This window comes from Narcine bancroftii, chromosome 2, assembly GCF_036971445.1.
Source record: "Narcine bancroftii isolate sNarBan1 chromosome 2, sNarBan1.hap1, whole genome shotgun sequence".
Lineage (NCBI taxonomy): Eukaryota > Metazoa > Chordata > Chondrichthyes > Torpediniformes > Narcinidae > Narcine > Narcine bancroftii.
The window spans coordinates 307614348-307633921 of record NC_091470.1 but is presented as its reverse complement, the minus strand read 5'-3'; the positions used below and the strand labels follow the sequence as shown (position 1 = coordinate 307633921).

Below are 19574 nucleotides of genomic sequence, written 5' to 3'. Positions count from 1 at the left end.
CCAGCCTGGCCCTGTGGAAGTCTTTGTGGATTAAAGTCTGTTGTACAGTCTTTACCTTATGTGTGTCTGATTCTATCTAACAGCGCACCACAATTTAATCCACAAAATTTTCCCAAGGCTGCCATGGAAAAACTCCCATGTGTAGAGAGCCTTGAAGTCAACCCATGCCACCTGTAAGTCCAGACACGCTTCGAGATCTGACAGCACGCGGTCGAGGCAATCATTGAGGCACATGATGGCGACGTGCCGGACTCTGATCGGAAGAGGTTAGTCCTACTCCAGTCAAAGCTGGGTTCCCGGGCCTTCCAGGTAACCAAAGGCTGCTCCCGGTACAAGAGCGCAATGGACACTCTCGAGAACTTGTACAAGCCCCCCATGAATGTGATCTGTGCAAGATACCTCCTCAACACCCGAGCCCAGCAACCCGGGGAGACAGCTGAGTCTTACCTGGGACACTTGAGAGAGTTGGCCTGACCGTGTCTGGCAGAACCCGGGGTAGATATGGAGGAGGTCGAGAGGCTGATCCGGGATGCCTTCATCCAAGGGCTATGCTCAAGGGCCATCCAGCAGAAGCTGCTGGAAGACAACATCTATGCCCTAACCAGGACTGTGGAAGTGGTCCAAACCCTGGAAGCAGCAGCCCTGCACGTCGAAGCCTTTAATTCCGGGTTCCCCCAGGCTCCCTCGTGGCCCTCTCACACTGCAGCTGCAGCCCCAGGCCGAGCTGGGGAGGAGAACGTCGCTGCAGCCGGCACCCGGTGCCCCTGTAACTACTGTGGGTCAGATCGACAATTGCGCCAAAACTGCCCAGCTAGGAACCAGTATTGTTCCTGATGCGGGAAGAAAGGCCACTTTGCAAAAGTGTGTCTCTCTAAACCTGCCAGCAGCTCAGCGGCCCTCTATGACCTCCCACGTGCGCGTGATGGGCGGCACCATTATCCCCGCAATGACTACCCTCTTCCCTGACTTCAACTACACAACATCCGGCCCCGCCAGCGGCCATCACAGCATGTGCCCTGAGCATCTGCACCAGCCTCCACCCTCGCCGGTACAGCTCACTGAAAACTACAGCGACGTCACTTCTGGCTCACAGTGTGACGTCACTTCCAGCTGACGCAACGACATCTCTGCCACTGGCCATGATTACGTCACTTCTCCCGGCGCAGCGGACACGGCTGGGGAAGGAGGTCAGCAGCTCTCCCCTCGTGCTGCTGCCATCTTGAGCCAGGCAGCGACCGACACAGAAGGCCCCTGACGACATTGAGAATGACGTGGACAACACGGGCAATGACCAGACTGCCCTACTGATGCTCCCCACACCTCCAGATAGCGACGACTCCGACTCCAAGATGGTCCTGGCCGCCACAACGCTGACCAGGGACATCCCCCACAATCTCGGGCGCTCGATGATGGACGTGCGAGTCAACGGGCAGGTAACAAAGTGCCTGTTGGACAGTGGCAGCACCGAGAGCTTCATTCACCCAAGCGTGACCCACTCCCTAAGGTTAAAGGTCCACCCCACCACCTGCTCAATCACCCTCGCCACCAAGGATAAGACTCAGGCGCTGCTCGGTCGATATAATGGTGGGAGGGGAGACTTACACAGGATTCAGGCTCCTGGTTATGCCCAAACTCTGCGCAGCACTCCTCCTGGGCCTGGATTTCCAGTGCCACCTGCAGAGTGTCACCCTTGCCTTCGGGGCGCTCCAACCTCCACTCACATTGCACCGCACGCCAACCTACCAGCCCCGGCCAACCTCAGCATCACCCCACCGGAGCTCTTTCCACATCTTGCGCTAGGCTGGAAGCCGATCGCTGCCAGAAGTAGGCGCTATTGCACTGTAGACAGGGACTTCATCAAGACAGAGGTGTGGCAACTCCTGGCAGAAGGCGCTATAGAGCCCAGGAACAGACCTTGGAGAGCCCAAGTCCTGGTGGTCAAAGGGGGAAGTAAGCCGAGGATGGTCGTGGATTACAGCCAGACCATTAATCGGTACACCCAGCTGGATGCCTACCCCCTGCCGAGGATCACCGACATGGTCAACGAGATAGCCTGCTACCGGGTTTTCTCCACAATTGACCTGAAGTTGGCGTATCACCAAATCCCTAACCACCCGAAGGACAAACCCTACACCACCTTTGAGGTGGACAGGCACCTGTACCAGTTCCGCCGGGTTCCTTTTGGGGTCACGAACAGGGTCTCCATCTTCCAGTGGAAGATGGATCACTTGGTAGACCGGCACAAGCTGAAGGCGACATTCCCATATCTGGATAATATCACTATCTGCGGCTGTGACAAGCAGGACCACGATGCTAACCTGGAAAAATTCCTCAGACGGCCGTGGAGCTGAAACTCATTTACAACAAGGAGAAGTGTGCGTTCAGCACCACCCGCCTCGCCATCCTGGGGTACAGCGTGGCCCATGGAGTCGTCGGCCCAGATCAGGAAATGATACACCCATTAATGGAGTGACCCCTCGCCCACACGCTAAAGGCCCTCTGCAGGTGCCTGGGCCTGTTCTCTTAATACTCGCAGTGGGCCCCTCGCTTCTTGAACAAGCTCCGCCCATTGGCCAAAGCTACAACTTTTCCCCTCCCACCTGAGGTGCAGGCAGCCTTGACCTACATCAGGCAAGACATTGTGGATGTCACGATGCAGGCTGTGGATGAGGACTCCCCCTTCCATGTGGAGAGCGATGCCTCAACCAAAAGGGGCGCCCTGTCGCTTTCTTCTCCATGACCCTCCACGGCTCCAAGCTAGGGCATTCTGCCATTGAAAAGGAGGTCCAGGCGATTGTGGAAGCGGTCCGCCACTACCTGGCTGGCAGGAGATTCACCCTCCTCATGGACCAGCGGGCCGTGGTGTTCATGTTTAACACTAACCACAAGAGCAAGATCAAGAATGACAAGAATCGGGAGTAGTGGCCGGTAGGGGAATTCCAACCCTCTCCAGAAAAAAAGAAATAAAGTGAAGAAAATACAAAGTTCAAGAAATACAAAACATAACAAATAAAAGATAAAGTTCTAGAGAAAAGAAAGAAAATGGCACCCAAGAAGGAAAAAGTAAAAACAGTAAAAAGAAGAAAAGACGCCGGAAGAGAAAGGAGAAGGCCTTACCTGCATTAAGAAACAGGGAGCCATCGTGGAGAAGAGAGCCCGTTCTCGAGGTTGGTGATGACCCCGCAGATTCGCGACCCCCTGACCGCTGGACTGCAAAAATGGCTCTCAGAGCCAAACAAAAGTGCGCTTACTAAGGAGAAGGAGAACACCGATGCGAGGGGGGCTCAGCGGAGGAGCGGGCAAACACAATGCGACCAGCTGAGGGATGCCCGACACCAGGGCTCTCAGCTGGAAGAGGAAAGCGACAGGAAAGGGAGTGAAAGGAAGGAAGAGCAGCAGCAGTAGGCCTAACAGATAATTAGTCCAGAAGAAGAGGACCAATAGCAAGAAGTCCAGCAAAATGAGACAAGCAACTCATCAGGAAAGTCAGAAGAGACACAGATACAAGGAAAAGCAGAAGAAGACACAAACACAGGTTTAGCCACAGAAGAAGAGGAAGAAGACCAAGCTCTGCACAGAGAAATAGAAGGTAAAATAGATGGACAGAACATAGATAAAAAAAATTTTGAAAAAACAAATGAGAGCATTAAAAGACATTATAAGTTAGTAAAATGAAAAGAAAAATGAAAAGTACAGAAGAAAAAGTGAGTAGATTAAAGCTGGTCATGACAGAAATAGGGAAAAGATTAAAAAATGTGGAAGAACAAAAGACGACTGTAGAAATGGAAGTGAATGACTTAAGAAAATTGGAAGAAAAGTGACAAAAAAGTTAGTCACAAGAGTTGTTCGCTCAGAAAATTGATATGTTGGAAAATTATAGTAGGCGAAACCACATAAAAATAGTGGGTCTAAAGGAAGATGAAGAAGGCACAGATATGAAGGAATTTATAAAAGAATGGATCCCAAAGTTCCTGGGAATGCCAGAAATTCAGGAAGGAATGGGAATAGAAAGGGCACACAGAACACTAGCCCCGAAATCACAGTCACAACAAAAACCAAGATCCGTTTTAGTAAAACTTTTGAGATATATGACAAGAGAAAATATACTGGAGCGGGCAAACAATAAAATTAGAGAAGACAATAAACCATTGGAATACAAGGGCCAAAAATATATTTTTTTAACCCAGACATAAGTTTTGAACTCTTAAAGAAGAGTAAGGAGTTTAATACAGCAAAATCAATCCTATGGAAAAAAGGTTATAAATTTATGTTAAGACATCCAGCTAGAAGCACAAGAATTTGCAGAACACCTGCAGGACAGGAGAGATAAAGAGATGTAACAAGAATGAAGAACGCCGGGGGGGAGTCACGTGATGGAGTAGTGGCCGGTCGGGGAACTCCAGCCCTCTCCAGAAAAGTTAGAAAAAACAAAGGCATAAACTTAAAAACCAAAACAAAGTGAAAGTAAAGTGTGAAGACAATGGCAGCGAAGAAAGAAAAACCAAAAACAACGGGAAGAAAAGAAGAAGGAAAGACGTCGGAAGAAGAAGGTGAAGGCCTTACCTGTCCGAAGAGGCCTGCCGCGGAGAGAGAGGCCCGCTCCCACAGGTCAGTGGAGGTCCCGGGCTCGGGACTACAAAAATGGCTCGCAGAGCCGAGTAAAAGTGCGCGATGCGCATGAAAAAAAGCACACTGACGGGAGGGGGGAGCAGTTGCGGAGTCGATCTCCACAGCTGAGAGAGACACTTGCAGCACAGCAGCAGGTGCAGAACACAGACAATAACGACAACAAGAAAGAAGAGGGTAAAAAGAAAACAAGGAAACAACAGATGGTCAATCCAGAGGAAGAAGAAGAAGAAGAACAGAAAGAAGTGGAAGAAGAAGAGAAAGGCAAGACAATGGATGTATCTTTTTTTAAAGAATATATGCAATCAGTGAAAGAATGGCAATTACAAGAATTTGATGAGATAAAAAGAAGAATTAAGAATGCAGAAGAAAGAATGAATAAAATGGAAGTGGCCATATCAGAATTGGCAAAAAGAGTGGAAAATATGGAAAAACGAGAAACATTTGTAGATATGGAAGTAAAAGAGTGGACAATGTGGAAGAACGAGAAACAATCATAGAAATGAAAGTAGAGGACTTAAAAGAGAAATTAGAAGAATCTAATAAAAAAGCTAAAGAAGCACAGGAGCTGTTAGCTCAGAAGATAGATATGATAGAAAACTATAATAGAAGAAATAATATAAAGATAGTGGGCCTTAAGGAAGATGAAGAAGGCAAGAATATGAGAGAATTTATAAAAGATTGGATCCCCAGGGTCCTGGGAAGACCAGAATTACAGGAAGAAATGGAAATAGAGAGGGCACATAGAACTTTAGCCCCAAAACCACTACTGCAGCAAAAACCAAGATCCATTTTAGTAAAATTCTTAAGATATACAACAAGAGAAAATATATTGGAGTAAGCAATGAAGAAAGTAAGAGAGGACAAAAAGCCACTGGAATATAAAGGTCAAAAAATTTTTTTCTATCCAGACATAAGTTTTGAACTCCTGAAGAAGAGGAAGGAGTTCAATACAGCAAAAACGATCTTATGGAAAAAAGGATATAAATTTATGTTAAGGTACCCAGTGGTACTTAAAATAATTATTCCAGGTCAACAAAACAGACTATTCTCGGATCCAGAGGAAGCAAGGAAATTTGCAGAACAACTACAAAACAAACAGAGAGATGAAGACATGTAATAAGAGTAAAAATGACCATGATCTATATGTATGTGTGTAAAGGGGTATATGTGTGTATATATATAGTGTGCATACATGAATGTATCCGTATTTAGAGGAAAATATATAGAGTATAGACAAGAATTAATAAGGGAGGGAAATAGAATAGAGGGAATAAGGAGGGAATTAAAAGAGTGACCTTTGTTACATATGAAAATTGAAATCTTTTCTGGGGGGGCTGGGTGGGGAGGAGTTACAGTCACTGCAAAATCAGCTGACGTTTGCGAGTGAATTCGCAAATCCAAATGGAGAGGGGAGATGTGGTTGTCCGACAAGGGATAAAGGACAACTCAGGAGGGGGAGGGGAGATTGGGGTTAAAGAAGTTTTAAATAGGAGAATAGGGAAAATGTTTGATGTTTTCGAAATGTTGTCTTATAAAGTGTTCAAAACAAGAAAGCAGAAATGGATAAGAAGGAAAGGTAACGATGGAGAAACGGAAAGGGAAGATAAACAAAGTATAAAATGGCTACGCTGAACTATATGACTTTAAATATTAACGGAATACATAACCAAATTAAAAGGAAGAAACTGCTAAATTTACTGAAAAAAGAAAAAATTGATATACCATTTGTGCAAGAAACATATTTAACTGAATTGGAGCACAAGAAATTAAAGAGAGATTGGGTAGGACACGTAACAGCAGCGTCGTATAATTCAAAAGCAAGAGGGGTAGCTATATTAATTAGTAAAAATGTGCCAATTAAAATAGAAGAGGAAATAATAGATCCAGCAGGGAGATATGTAATGATAAAATGTCAGATATATTCGGAGTTTTGGAATCTACTCAATGTATATTCACCTAACGAAGAAGATCAAAAGTTTATGCAAGAATTTTTTTGAAGATAACAGATATGCAAGGGAACATATTAATAGGAGGGGATTTCAACCTGAATTTGGATTCAAATATGGACAAAACGGGGAAAAAAATTAACAGAAAGAACAAAGTAACCAAATTTATAATTAAATCGATGGAAGAAATGCAACTTTTGGATATATGGAGGAAACAACACCCAAAGGAAAAGGAATATTCATATTACTCGGCTAGACATAAAACATACTCAAGAATAGACCTAATTTTGTTATCAGCTCGTATGCAAGATAGAGTAAGAAAAACAAAATATAAAGCTAGAATATTATCGGACCATTCACCCTTAATATTGACAATAAAGTTAGAGGACATCCCTCCAAGAATGTATAGATGGAGATTAAATTCCATGTTACTCAAAAGGCAGGATTTTAGAGAATTCATTGAAAGACAAATTAAAATGTATTTTGAAATAAACACAGAATCAGTGAAAGATAAGTTTATACTATGGGATGCAATGAAAACGTTCATTAGAGGGCAAATAATAAGTTATGTAACCAAGATGAAGAAGGACTATAATCAGGAAACAGAGCAGTTGGAAAGGGAAATAGTAAATATAGAAAAAGAATTAGCAATGAAGGAAGATACAACTAAAAGAAGAGAATTGGCAGATAAAAAAATAAAATATGAAACACTACAAACATAAGGTGGAGAAGAATATAATGAAGACAAAACAGAAATATTATGAACTAGGGGAAAAAACGCACAAAATTCTAGCATGGCAGCTTAAGACAGAACAAGCTAAGAAAATGGTATTGGCATCAAAGAAAAAAGACAAACAAATCACATATAATCCAAAGGAGATCAAGGAAAACTTTAGAGAATTCTATGAACAATTATACCAAACTGAAAACGAAGGGAAAGAAGGGAAAATAGATGAATTTCTAACTAAAATTGAACTACCAAAACTACAAATAGAGGAACAAAATAAATTAACAGAACCATTTGGAATAGTAGAAATACAAGAGATAATAAAAAAATTACCAAATAATAAGACACCAGGAGAGGATGGATTCCCAATAGAATTCTATAAAACATTTAAAGATTTATTAATTCCTCCCCTCCTGGAAGTAATCAACCAGATTGATAAAACACAAAGCTTACCAGATTCATGTAAAACAGCAATAATTACAGTAATACTAAAGCAAGGGAAAGATCCACTCGCACCAGCATCATATAGACCAATATCTTTACTTAACACAGACTATAAGATAATAGCTAAACTATTAGCAAACAGATTAGCAGAGTATGTACCGAAAATGGTAAATCCAAACTGGATTTATTAAAAAAAGACGCACAACCGACAATATTTGTAAATTTATTAACTTAATTCATGCAGTAGAAGGGAGTAAAGCGCCAACAGTAGCAGTTGCTTTAGACGCAGAGAAGGTCTTTGACAGAGTAGAATGGAATTATTCATTCAAAGTATTGCAAAAATTCAGTTTACCAGAGAAGTATATTAATTGGATTAAAGCATTATATAAGGGACCATTGGCGAAAGTGACAGTAAATGGATATGTATCAAAGCAATTTAACTTAAGCAGGTCAACACGGCAGGGATGCTCACTATCACCTTTATTGTTCGCGTTAGCTATAGAACCACTAGCAGAATTGATAAGAACAGAAAATAATATAAAAGGGATAAAAATAAAAGACAAGGAATATAAAATCAGTTTATTTGCGGATGATGTTATAGTATACTTAACAGAACCAGAACTATCAATAAAAGAATTATATAAGAAATTGAAGGAATATAGAGAAGTGTCGGGTTACAAGATTAACGTAAATAAAAGTGAAGCAATGCCTATGAATAATGCGGATTTCTCAAAATTTAAGAAGGAATCACCATTCAGATGGCAAATGCAAGCAATAAGATACCTAGGTATACAAATAAATAAAAACCTTGGCCAACTATATAAACTCAATTATTATCCACTAATGAAAAAATTACAGGACAATTTAGAGCATTGGAAAGATTTACCATTAACACTAATAGGAAGGATAAACTGTATTAAAATGAAAATTTTTCCAAGGATATTATACCTATTTCAGGCATTGCCAATACACCTGACAGAGAAATTCTTCAAGGAGTTAAAGAAAATAATAAGGAAATTTTTATGGAGAGGGGGGAAACCGAGGATAGCACTAGATAAATTAACAGAATGGTATAAACAAGGAGGCTTACAACTGCCAAACTTTAAAAATTATTATAGAGCCGCACAATTAAGATACCTATCAGATTTTTATCAAACAAGGGAAAAGCCAGATTGGACTAGATTAGAATTAGATAAAATAGGGGAAAAGATACCTGAACACATATTATATAAATGGGATGAAAAATTGGTACAATATAGAAGTTCTCCAGTATTACATCATCTACTCAATATTTGGAAGAAGATTCATGTAGAAAGAAATAAAACAAATTATCAATTACCAAAACTAATATTGACGCAAAACAAGTTACTCCCTTTTACATAGATAACCTTTCCTTTAGAGAATGGGAGAAAAAAGGGATCAAAAGAATAGAAAATTGTTTTTCAGGAAATAGATTATTATTCTTTGAACAAATGAAAGATAAATACAATATAACTCAAGATACAGTGCTGGCATATTACCAATTGAGATCCTACTTGAAGGACAAATTAGGAAGTAGTCTGAGGTTACCAGAGGGAAGTAACTTTGAATATGTGATTACAGATACAATGATAATCAAAAGATTTATAACAAATATATATATTAAACTGCAAGAAAAGGAGAATGAGGAAACAAATGGTAAAACTAAACAAAAATGGGAACAAGATTTAAATATAAAGATAAAAAAGGAAACATGGGAGAAGTTATGTTCTGGAACGATGAGAAATACAATAAATACGAGGTTACGTATGATACAATATAACTGGATACACAGGCTATACATTACACCTCAAAAGTTAAATAAATGGGACCCAAGAGTATCTGATAGATGTTTTCGATGTAAAAAAGAAATGGGAAGAACAATTCATGCAATCTGGACATGTGAGAAAGTAGAAAAATTTTGGGAAGATCTAAACCAAATATTAAATAAAATTACAGAAAACAATATACCAAAGAATCCAGAGATCTTCCTCCTAAGTAATATAAAAAACAAAGAATTTGGAATTGATTTGGAGGATGCACAAAAAAGATTTGTTAAGATAGCTCTAGCCGTAGCAAAAAAATGTATTATGTCAACCTGGAAATCGGAAGATAATTTGAAAATACAACAATGGTATATAGAAATGAACAAATGTATTCCATTAGAAAAAATAACATATAGTTTAAGAAATAATATTGAAATATTTGAACAAATATGGGAGCCTTACATGAAACACAATAGCGAAAACCTACCGGGGACATTCACTACCTAAATTAACGAAAGGAGAAGGAAATGAAAAGAATTGACTCAGTGGAATTTCTTGTTTATTTTTATTGAATGACAACATTGTTTGACTGGTTTAATGTATCCTAGATTTTGTACTTTAAATGGACGGGAGGGGGGAGGTAGGGAGGGTGGGATGGGAGGAGGGAGGGGGAGGGGGGAGAAAATGGCACTGTATATATTTGAAAAGGAAAAAGTATGTATCATGGTTAATGTGGTTTATGGTGTGAAAAATAAAAAAAATTTAAAAAAAAGAATGAAGAACGCCGATAAAATATATATATATCTTTAGCTTGGCTTCGCGGATGAAGATTTATGGAGGGGTAAATGTCCACGTCAGCTGCAGGCTCGTTTGTGGCTGACAAGTCCGATGCAGGACAGGCAGACACGATTGCAGCGGTTGCAGGGGAAAATTTGTTGGTTGGGGTTGGGTGTTGGGTTTTTCCTCCTTTGCCTTTTGTCAGTGAGGTGGGCTCTGCGGTCTTCTTCAAAGGAGGTTGCCGTCCGCCAAACTGTGAGGCACCAAGATGCACGGTTTGAGGCGATATCAGCCCACTGGCGGTGGTCAATGTGGCAGGCACCAAGAGATTTCTTTAGGCAGTCCTTGTACCTCTTCTTTGGTGCACCTCTGTCACGGTGGCCAGTGGAGAGCTCGCCATATAACACGATCTAGGGAAGGCGATGGTCCTCCATTCTGGAGACGTGACCTACCCAGTGCAGTTGGATCTTCAGCAGCGTGGATTCGATGCTGTCGGCCTCTGCCATCTCGAGTACTTCGATGTTAGGGATGAAGTTGCTCCAATGAATGTTGAGGATGGAGCGGAGACAATGCTGGTGGAAGCGTTCTAGGAGCCGTAGGTGATGCCAGTAGAGGACCCATGATTCGGAGCCGAACAGGAGTGTGGGTATGACAACGGCTCTGTATACGCTAATCTTTGTGAGGTTTTTCAGTTGGTTGTTTTTCCAGACTCTTTTGTGTCATCTTCCAAAGGCACTATTTGCCTTGGCAATATATAAAGATGTAAAAATAATGTATATGTAAGAACTAAAGAAGGGAAAGAGAAGGGAAGAAAGGAAGGGGGGAAAAAAGAGGATGAACTTTGTTATATGTGTTAAAAAAAACTCTTCGAGGGTGTTGGGTGGGAGAGAATGACTGTCACTGCGAAATCAGTTGACGCTTGCGAGCGGGTATGCAATCCAAATAGAGAGGGGAGTTGTGGTTGCCAGGCAAGGGATAAGGGGCAACTCAGAGTGGGGGGGGGGGACATTTGGGGCTAAGGGAATATTGGATGTGGGAGTTGTTGATGTATTTTATGTTTTAAATGTGTTGTCATACATTGAGTTTAAAAAGGGAAAACTGAGAGATGAAAATAGGGAAAAGGGGGATGGTGGTGGTGGTGAGGAAGCGGAAATGAGGTGTAAACAGGATATGAGATGGCCATGTTGAATTATATGACTATAAATATTAATGGAATACATAACCAAATTAAACGGAAGAGGCTATTAAATTTACTGAAAAAAGAAAAAATACACATAGCATTTCTGCAGGAAACGCATCTAATTGAAGTGGAACATAATAAATTAAAGAGAGATGGGTAGGGCACATAGCGGCAGCATCATAATAATTCAAAAGCTAGAGGTGTAGCTATATTAATTAATAAAAATGTACCAATCAAAATAGAGGAGGAATTAATAGATCCAGCAGGGAGATATGTAATGATAAAGTGCCAGATATACTCAGAATTTTAGAATTTGCTCAATATATATGCACCTAATGAAGAGGATAAAAAGTTTATACAAGATATTTTTTTTAAGATTGTAGATACGAAAGGGAATATATTGATAGGAGGGGATTTTAACCTTAATTTAGATAAAACTGGACAAAAGACTAGTAAAAAGAATAAAGTGGCCAAATTTATAGTTAAATCAATGCAGGAAATGAAACATGGATATATGGAGGAGGCATCACCCAAGAGAGAAGGAATACTCATATTATTCGAGTAGGCATAAAACATACTCAAGGATTAATATGTTTTTGTTGTCGGCCCATATTCAAGGGAGAGTTAGGAAAACTGAATATAAAGCTAGATTGCTATCTGATCATTCACCCCTGTTATTAGCAATAGAACTGGAGGACATCCCACCAAGAACATATAGATGGAGGTTAAACTCCATGCTACTTAAAAGGCAGGAATTTAGAGAGTTTATTGAACGCCAAATTAAAACATACTTTGAAATAAATATGGAATCAGTGAAAGACAAATTTATATTATGGGATACAATGAAAACTTTCATTAGATGGCAGATAATAAGTTATGAAACTAAGATGAAAAAGTTCTACAATCGGGAAATAGAACAATTGGAAAGGGAGATAGTAAGTACAGAAAAGGAACTAGCAACAAGGGGTGATATAACAAAAAGAGAATTGGCGGACAAAAAAATAAAACACGAAACATTACAAACGTATAAGGTGGAGAAGAACATAATGAAAATAAAGCAAAAGTATTATGAACTAGGAGAAAAAACACACAAAATATTAGTCTGGTAACTTAAAACAGAACAAGCTAAAAGAACTGTATTGGCATCAAGGAAAAAGGACAAACAAATTACATATAATCCAATGGAGATTAATGAGAACTTTAAGGAATTTTATGAACAATGATACCAAACTGAGAATGAGGGGAAAGATGATAAAATAGAAGAGTTTTTAGCTAAAAGTGAACTGCTGAAATTGCAAGAAGAGGAACAAAACAAACTGATAAAACCATTTGAAATAGAGGAAGTACAGGATATATTAAAAAAGCTGCCGAACAATAAAACGCCTGGAGAGGATGGATTCCCAATAGAATTCTATAAAACATTTAAAGAGTTATTAATTCCTCCTCTCCTGAAAGTAATGAACCAGGTAGAAGAAACACAAAACTTGCCAGATTCATGTAAGACAGCAATAATTACAGTAATACCAAAGACGGGGAAGGATCCACTAACACCAGCATCATATAGACCAATATCTCTACTTAATTCAGATTATAAGATAATAGAAAAATTATTAGCAAACAGATTGGTCGACTGTGTACCAAAAAGAGTAAAACAAGATCAAACTGGATTTATTAAAAAAAGACAAACAGCGGATAATGTCTATAAATTTATTAATTTAATTCATGCAGTTCAAGGAAATAAGATGCCAACAGTGGCTGTTGCTTTAGACGCAGAAAAAGCCTTTGACAAGGTAGAATGGAATTATTTATTCAAAGTATTACAGAGGTTCAATCTACTAGAAAAATATATTAATTGGATAAAAGCATTATATAATGGACCATTGGCGAAGGTAACAGTAAATGGATATGTATCGAACCAATTTAAATTAAGTAGGTCAACTAGGCAAGGATGTCCATTATCTCCCTCACTGTTCACTTTAGCAACAGAACCATTGGCAGAACTGATAAGAACAGAAAATAAAATAAGAGGGATAAAAATAAAGGAGAAGGAGTATAAAATCAGTTTATTTGCAGATAACATCATAGTATACTTAACAGAACCAGAAATATCAATAAGAGAACTACATAAGAAATTGAAGGAGTATGGAGAAATATTGGGGTACAAGATCAACACAAATAAAAGTGAAGTGATGCCAATGAGTAATGCAGATTATACAGAATTTTAAAAAGAATCACCATTTAAATGGCAAGCACAAGCAATCTGATACCTAGGTATTAGGTTAGATAATAATTTAAGCCACTGTACAAATTAAATTATCAGCCACTAATAAAGAAAAAGCAGGAAGACTTAGAACATTGGAAAGATTTACCGCTAACGTTGATAGGGAGGGTAAATTGCATTAAAATGAATGTCTTCACAAGGATACAATACTTATTTCAATTGTTACCAATTCCCTTAACAGAGAAATTCTTTAATGAACTAAAGAGAATAATAAGGAAATTCTTATGGAAAGGGGGGAAACCGAGGATAGCATTAGATAAATTAACAGAGAGGTACAACCAAGGTGGTTTGCAGTTACTAAACTTTAAAAATTATTATAGAGCAGCACAAATTAAGGTATTTATCAGATTTTTATCAGACAAGGGAAAAACCAGATTGAACTAAGATAGAGCTAGATAAAAGGGAGAAGGTACCGGAACATATACTTTATAAATGGGATGAAAAGCTGGTGCAATATGAAAGCTCACCAGTATTGCATCATTTACTCAATATATGGAAGAAGATTCATTTAGAAAGGAAAAAAAACAAATTATCAAATACCAAAATTATTATTGATGCAAAATCCCTTTTACAATAGATAACCTTTCCTTTAGAGAATGGGAGAGAAAAGGAATAGAAAGAATAGAAAATTATTTTTTGGGAAATAATTTATTATCATTTGAACAATTGAAGTACAAATATGGAATAACTCATGGTACAATGTTTGCATACTGAAAGTCTACTTAAAGGATAAATTGGGAAACAGACTGAGATTACCAGAAGGAAGCAGCTTTGAATATGTGATTACAGACACAATGATAATTAAAAGATTTATAACAAACATGTACATCAAGCTGCAAGATAAGGAAAATTATGAAATATTTTCCAAACAAAAGTGTGAAAAGGATTTAAACATAAAGATAAAAAATGAAACATGGGAAAAGTTATGTTCTGGAACTATGAAGAATATAATAAACACAAGGTTACGCAGATACAGTATAATTGGTTATACAGGTTATATATCACACCCCAAAAGTTAAAAAAAAAGAGATCCAACATTATCAGATCGATGTTTACGCTGTAAGAAGGAAATGGGAACAACAGTACATGAAATTTGGGCATGTGAGAAAGGGAATATGTTTTGAAAAGATCAAATCAGATATTAAATAAAATCACAAAAAATAACATACCAAAAAATCCAGAGATCTTTCTTCTAAGTAATATGAATTAGGCCTCAAGCTGGATGAAGCGCAAAAAAGATTTATTAAGATAGCCTTAGTTGTAGCAAAAAAATGTATAATGTCAACTTGGAAATCAGAAGAGAGCCTGAGAATACAGCAAAGGTACATGCAAATGAATAAATGTATTCCATTGGAAAAAACATATAATTTAAAAAATAAAGTCACATTATTTGAACAAATTTGGGAACTGTACATGGAACATAACAGAGAGGGCTTGCCTTGGATCTCCACCCCTTAAAATGATAAGAAGACAAAATGACTTGATCCAGTGTGTAAAAGTAGACGACACATTTTTCTTGTTTATTTTTCAGTGTGATGACATTGTTTAATGGTTTTATTGTCTTGTATATGTTTATTGGTTTTGGAGGGAGGTGGGAAGGGGGGAAAAAAAGGGGAGAAAATGCCACTGTGTATATTTAAGAGGGAAATGTTTGTATGTATTATGGTTGATATGGTTCACAGTGTGAAAAATAAAAAATTATTTAAAAAAAGAATGACAAGGTCCTGCGCTGGAGAGTCGAGCTGGCAACCTACAGCTACGACATCCAGTACCGCCCCGGGAAGTTTAACGACTCCCCTGATGCCCTCTCTCGCACCTGCGCATCCATGCATGACAACAGGTTACAGGCATTGCACGAGTCCCTCTGCCATCCGGTCATCACCCGGTTGTTCCATTTCGTTGTCCCGAAATCTGGCGTACACCATCAGGGACGTTAGGGACATGACCGAGGCCTGTCGGGTCTGTGAGGAGTGTAAACCCTGCTTCTTCAGCCCTCCCCCCACCCCGGCCCACGTTGTAAAGGCTACTTGGCCTTTCGAGTGTTTCGGCGTGGTCTTCAAAGGGCCCCTGCCTTCCACGAACCGAAACATCTACTTCCTCACGGTAGTGGACGAGTACTCACGCTTCCCTTTCGCCATCCCTTTTCCAGACACCTCCTCGGCCATTGTCATCAGGGCCTTGGGGAAGATTTTCACCAAGTTTGGCTACCCCGGGGGTCTAGTTTCATGAGCGACGAGCTACGCCAGTACCTGACGGCGAGGGGCATCGTGACCAGTCGCACGACAAGCTATTACTCGAGAGGCAACGGGCAAGTGGAACGCAAAAATGGGGTGGTCTGGAAGGCAGTCCTTCTAGCTCTCAGGTGAAAAGGGTGGGCCATTGAGTATTGGCAGGACGCCCTGCCCAAGGCGCTCCATGCCATTCGGTCACTGCTGTGCACGGCTACCAACGAGACCCCTCACGAACACCTGTTCTCATTTCCCAGGAGGTCAGCGACCGGAACGTCACTCCCAGCATGGCTCACGTCCCCGGGACCGGTGCTTCTGCATAAGCATGTACGGACACACAAGGCCAAAGCCCTGGTAGAGCAGGTTTTCATCCTTCATACAAACCATAATTACGCTTACGTTAGGTTCGGCAGTGGCAGGGAGGACACTATCTCAACCAGGGACCTAGCACCAGCAGGAGCACCCACCACACCGTGCCACCCTCCAACCCAGGTCAACGCTGACCAGGCATACATCCCTGTCCCCAGGCAGCTATGGGGCACACAGGGCCTCCTTGACCACCAGGGGCCCGCTTCAGCCTTAGGAGACGAACCCGCCCCTCCACCCATTCAATAGAACCGCATACGTTTACCCCGGCCCCCCTGGCCACCCCTCCACAATGCACCAAACCAGCCACACACACCCCTGCCGCCAGCCCCCCCATTTCTCCTCTGACTAGTGACCAGGAGCCAGTCCTATGATGGTCACAGAGACCCTGGCGGCCGCCAAATCGTCTCAACCTGTAAATATTATATGTACATAGTGGGTGCGATTCCTTGTTACTGCCCCTGCCCCCCACTCCGGGACAATGTTAAAGAAGGGGTGAATGTGGTGGTACACCACCAGCCTACTGCAGGGGACAACCTCTGTACCTGCAGGAGTGTAAGGGGACAGGACAACACCTGTCAATCAGTCAACCTGAATGTATCAAGCCCCACCCAGTCGGGTGTCAATCACCCTCTGGGATTATAAGCCTGCGCCGGCCTCCCGAGGCCTCACTCAGAGTTGCTGCAGCTACAGCCAGCCTGGCTCTGTGGAAGTCTTTGTGGATTAAAGCCTGTTGTACAGTCTTTACCTTCTGTGTGTCTGATTCTGTCTAACAGCGCACCACACGCTCCATTGGTGCTATTTTGATAATATCAGAACTCTCATTTGGTGCTGCATTTATATTACATTGTAAGCAGAGATCAAGTTGTTTTTTGGTACATTATTAAACATTATTTCATGCTCAAAAAGCCTGCCATAGAATTTATTTGTTGTTTAACCGCTGATACAAGTATTCTGCTGATGCTACTGAGCTGCTTAAGCCATTGTTCCAATAACTGGAAAAACCCAATAACCGAAAAACATCCTGTCCCTGGATACAGGGAAACGTACTATTATTTTGTGAATATGAGTGTCTCAGATGATTAGTTCCTTTGGTCGTTCAGTATTCTCACTGCCCATGGGAAGAAGCTGTTTCTCAGGCAAGTGGTGCTGGCTCTGATCCCCCTGTCTCTCTTTCCCAACAGGAGCAGTTGAAAGATACTGTGTGCAGGATGGAAGAGGTTCTCAATGATTAAACACTCCACAGAAGTACCAGCATTTTATTTGCAAATACTAACTCACCAGTATCTGAAAGTTTGTTCTTTTGCGCCAATTCCCCGTAGAATTTGTTGAACATTTGTCCAATTTTAAATTCTTGAAGACAGATTTTACTGCGCAGCAACTGAAAAATTTATCATGTTATTTAAACATTACTGATAAAAAGGAAATTACACTATATCCTCTAATTGCTAAAATGTCCATATTTTTATTTTATAATAGCTCTTAACATTATTAAACTTCACCAAGATAAAAGACAGCAACATTTCATTTCATGGTACAGCACAAATAATGATTTTGCATGTGAACTAAATGCCAAATCATGGAGGATATTTTTCACCTGATATTGCGTAACTGGTATTCAACTCTCTAAGTGCCTGTAACAGTTCAATTTACATGTACAACACTGCAAAAAAATAAAAATTGTTTGCACTTATGAAGTGGATTTATCCATTGCATTCTCATACGGATGATTAGAATCCACTTCATGTTATTAATATCTCCACATTTATTTCTAATTTTATAATATTAACTTTTACAAGCTTAAGATATTACCATGAGTTATTTTTCCTGAACTTCAAATGTTTATTTTATTGATGAAAATAAACCTAACAGAGCACAATTTAAATTATCAGTGATAAACACATTTAGTGTTTCAAATCACTGCACTGAGAATTATTTGGAAGTTCAGTCTTGATTGAAGACTTAACAGCGACTTTTCCTTCTTTTCATTGAGTGTGCAACAAAGTGAAAGGTCTCAGTGGTGACAAAATGAGCAAAGAATTTAAAAAATGCTCAGAAGCTAAATTTTGCAAAGCTCTCCCCAATCATAATATAAAGGTAGAGATGTGAAAGGATGGTTTGTTATTTAATCAGCATTGTTTAAAGAGAACATAAAAGCCAAGAAAAAAAAGTACCATAATTTTAACTGAATATGGCTAAGGGAAAGTTACTAGAAAATGAAAACTATGGGAAAGGTCCAAATTTAACATTTTATCCAAAGGGTGGTACTGCACTCTGAGTATTACAGCAAAGATTACATACTCAAACATTGAGAATAAGAACAAAATAAACAACCTCTTAGTCAAACCCATATTGATACTAAAAGATATCATATGCAGATAAGAAAATGCATGTGTAACAATGAAAGATTTAAATTTCTTCCTTCATCATAATTCAGTTTTTTTTATTATACTGTGCTTCAAATGTGACTGCACTTCAAGGTAATTAACTCCTTGTGCAACATTCTCACCATGAAAAGGTTCAGGCAAAAGGATCTTACCACAAGAAGGAGGTCTAAGGCAGCAGTCTTGCATTTTGCAAATCTTTCTTTGGTGTATATCACAAGGCAAGTGTCCTAAAAAAAAATACAGGAAGGTATTAAACATAAAAAATTATTAACTTTTACAAATAGCATATTGTGTGATATAATGCACATGTTAATTGCAGATTTTCCTTCATAAAACTCATTTCAAGGACATTTGTATGATATCCAGATTTATTTAACATGAAAATCCCTTCCTAATGTCAAAGCATCAGTTACATTTTGACAATTAAATTCCACTTCACTCTTATGCTTAATCTGATGTCAATACCACCACCCTGTAATCCCAAACATAAATTACTATGGACTTCTTTGACATGAAGATACACAATTGTCTGTGCAATACAATTGCAAAACAGTAGCTCTTCTGAAAACAGTTTTTACAACTAAATAGTTACCACTGCTGTTTCCTCTCACACCTCTGAGTGAAATTCTCCCAAGATATTCCTAGTCTGAATTTTGGCTCCATCTCGGAGTCCTAATTCACCCATAACTTTTCAAATTCAGCTCTCACTTCTTTATCCTTTGAATACACTTCTAATTAATGGAGCCAGATATCCTTTCTGATCTCAGATTCATTACGACTGAAAAAGGACTCTTCTTATTATCAAACAAATACTTCTGGTTTCCA

The 19574-nt window shown here is 39.8% G+C and overlaps 1 protein-coding gene across 3 annotated transcripts in view; it reads right to left on the bottom strand.

Annotated features, from left to right (window-relative positions):
* Positions 1–19574, bottom strand: part of prkdc (protein kinase, DNA-activated, catalytic subunit) — a 287184-nt gene that overhangs the window by 245801 nt on the left and 21809 nt on the right. For all 3 annotated transcript variants that reach the window (XM_069921531.1, XM_069921532.1, XM_069921533.1), the window contains exons 4-5: positions 18902–18976; positions 17644–17743 (exon numbers count right to left, since the gene is read on the bottom strand). In XM_069921531.1, the coding sequence (XP_069777632.1) occupies positions 17644–17743; positions 18902–18976 (175 nt within the window). The remainder of the gene's footprint in view (positions 1–17643; positions 17744–18901; positions 18977–19574) is intronic.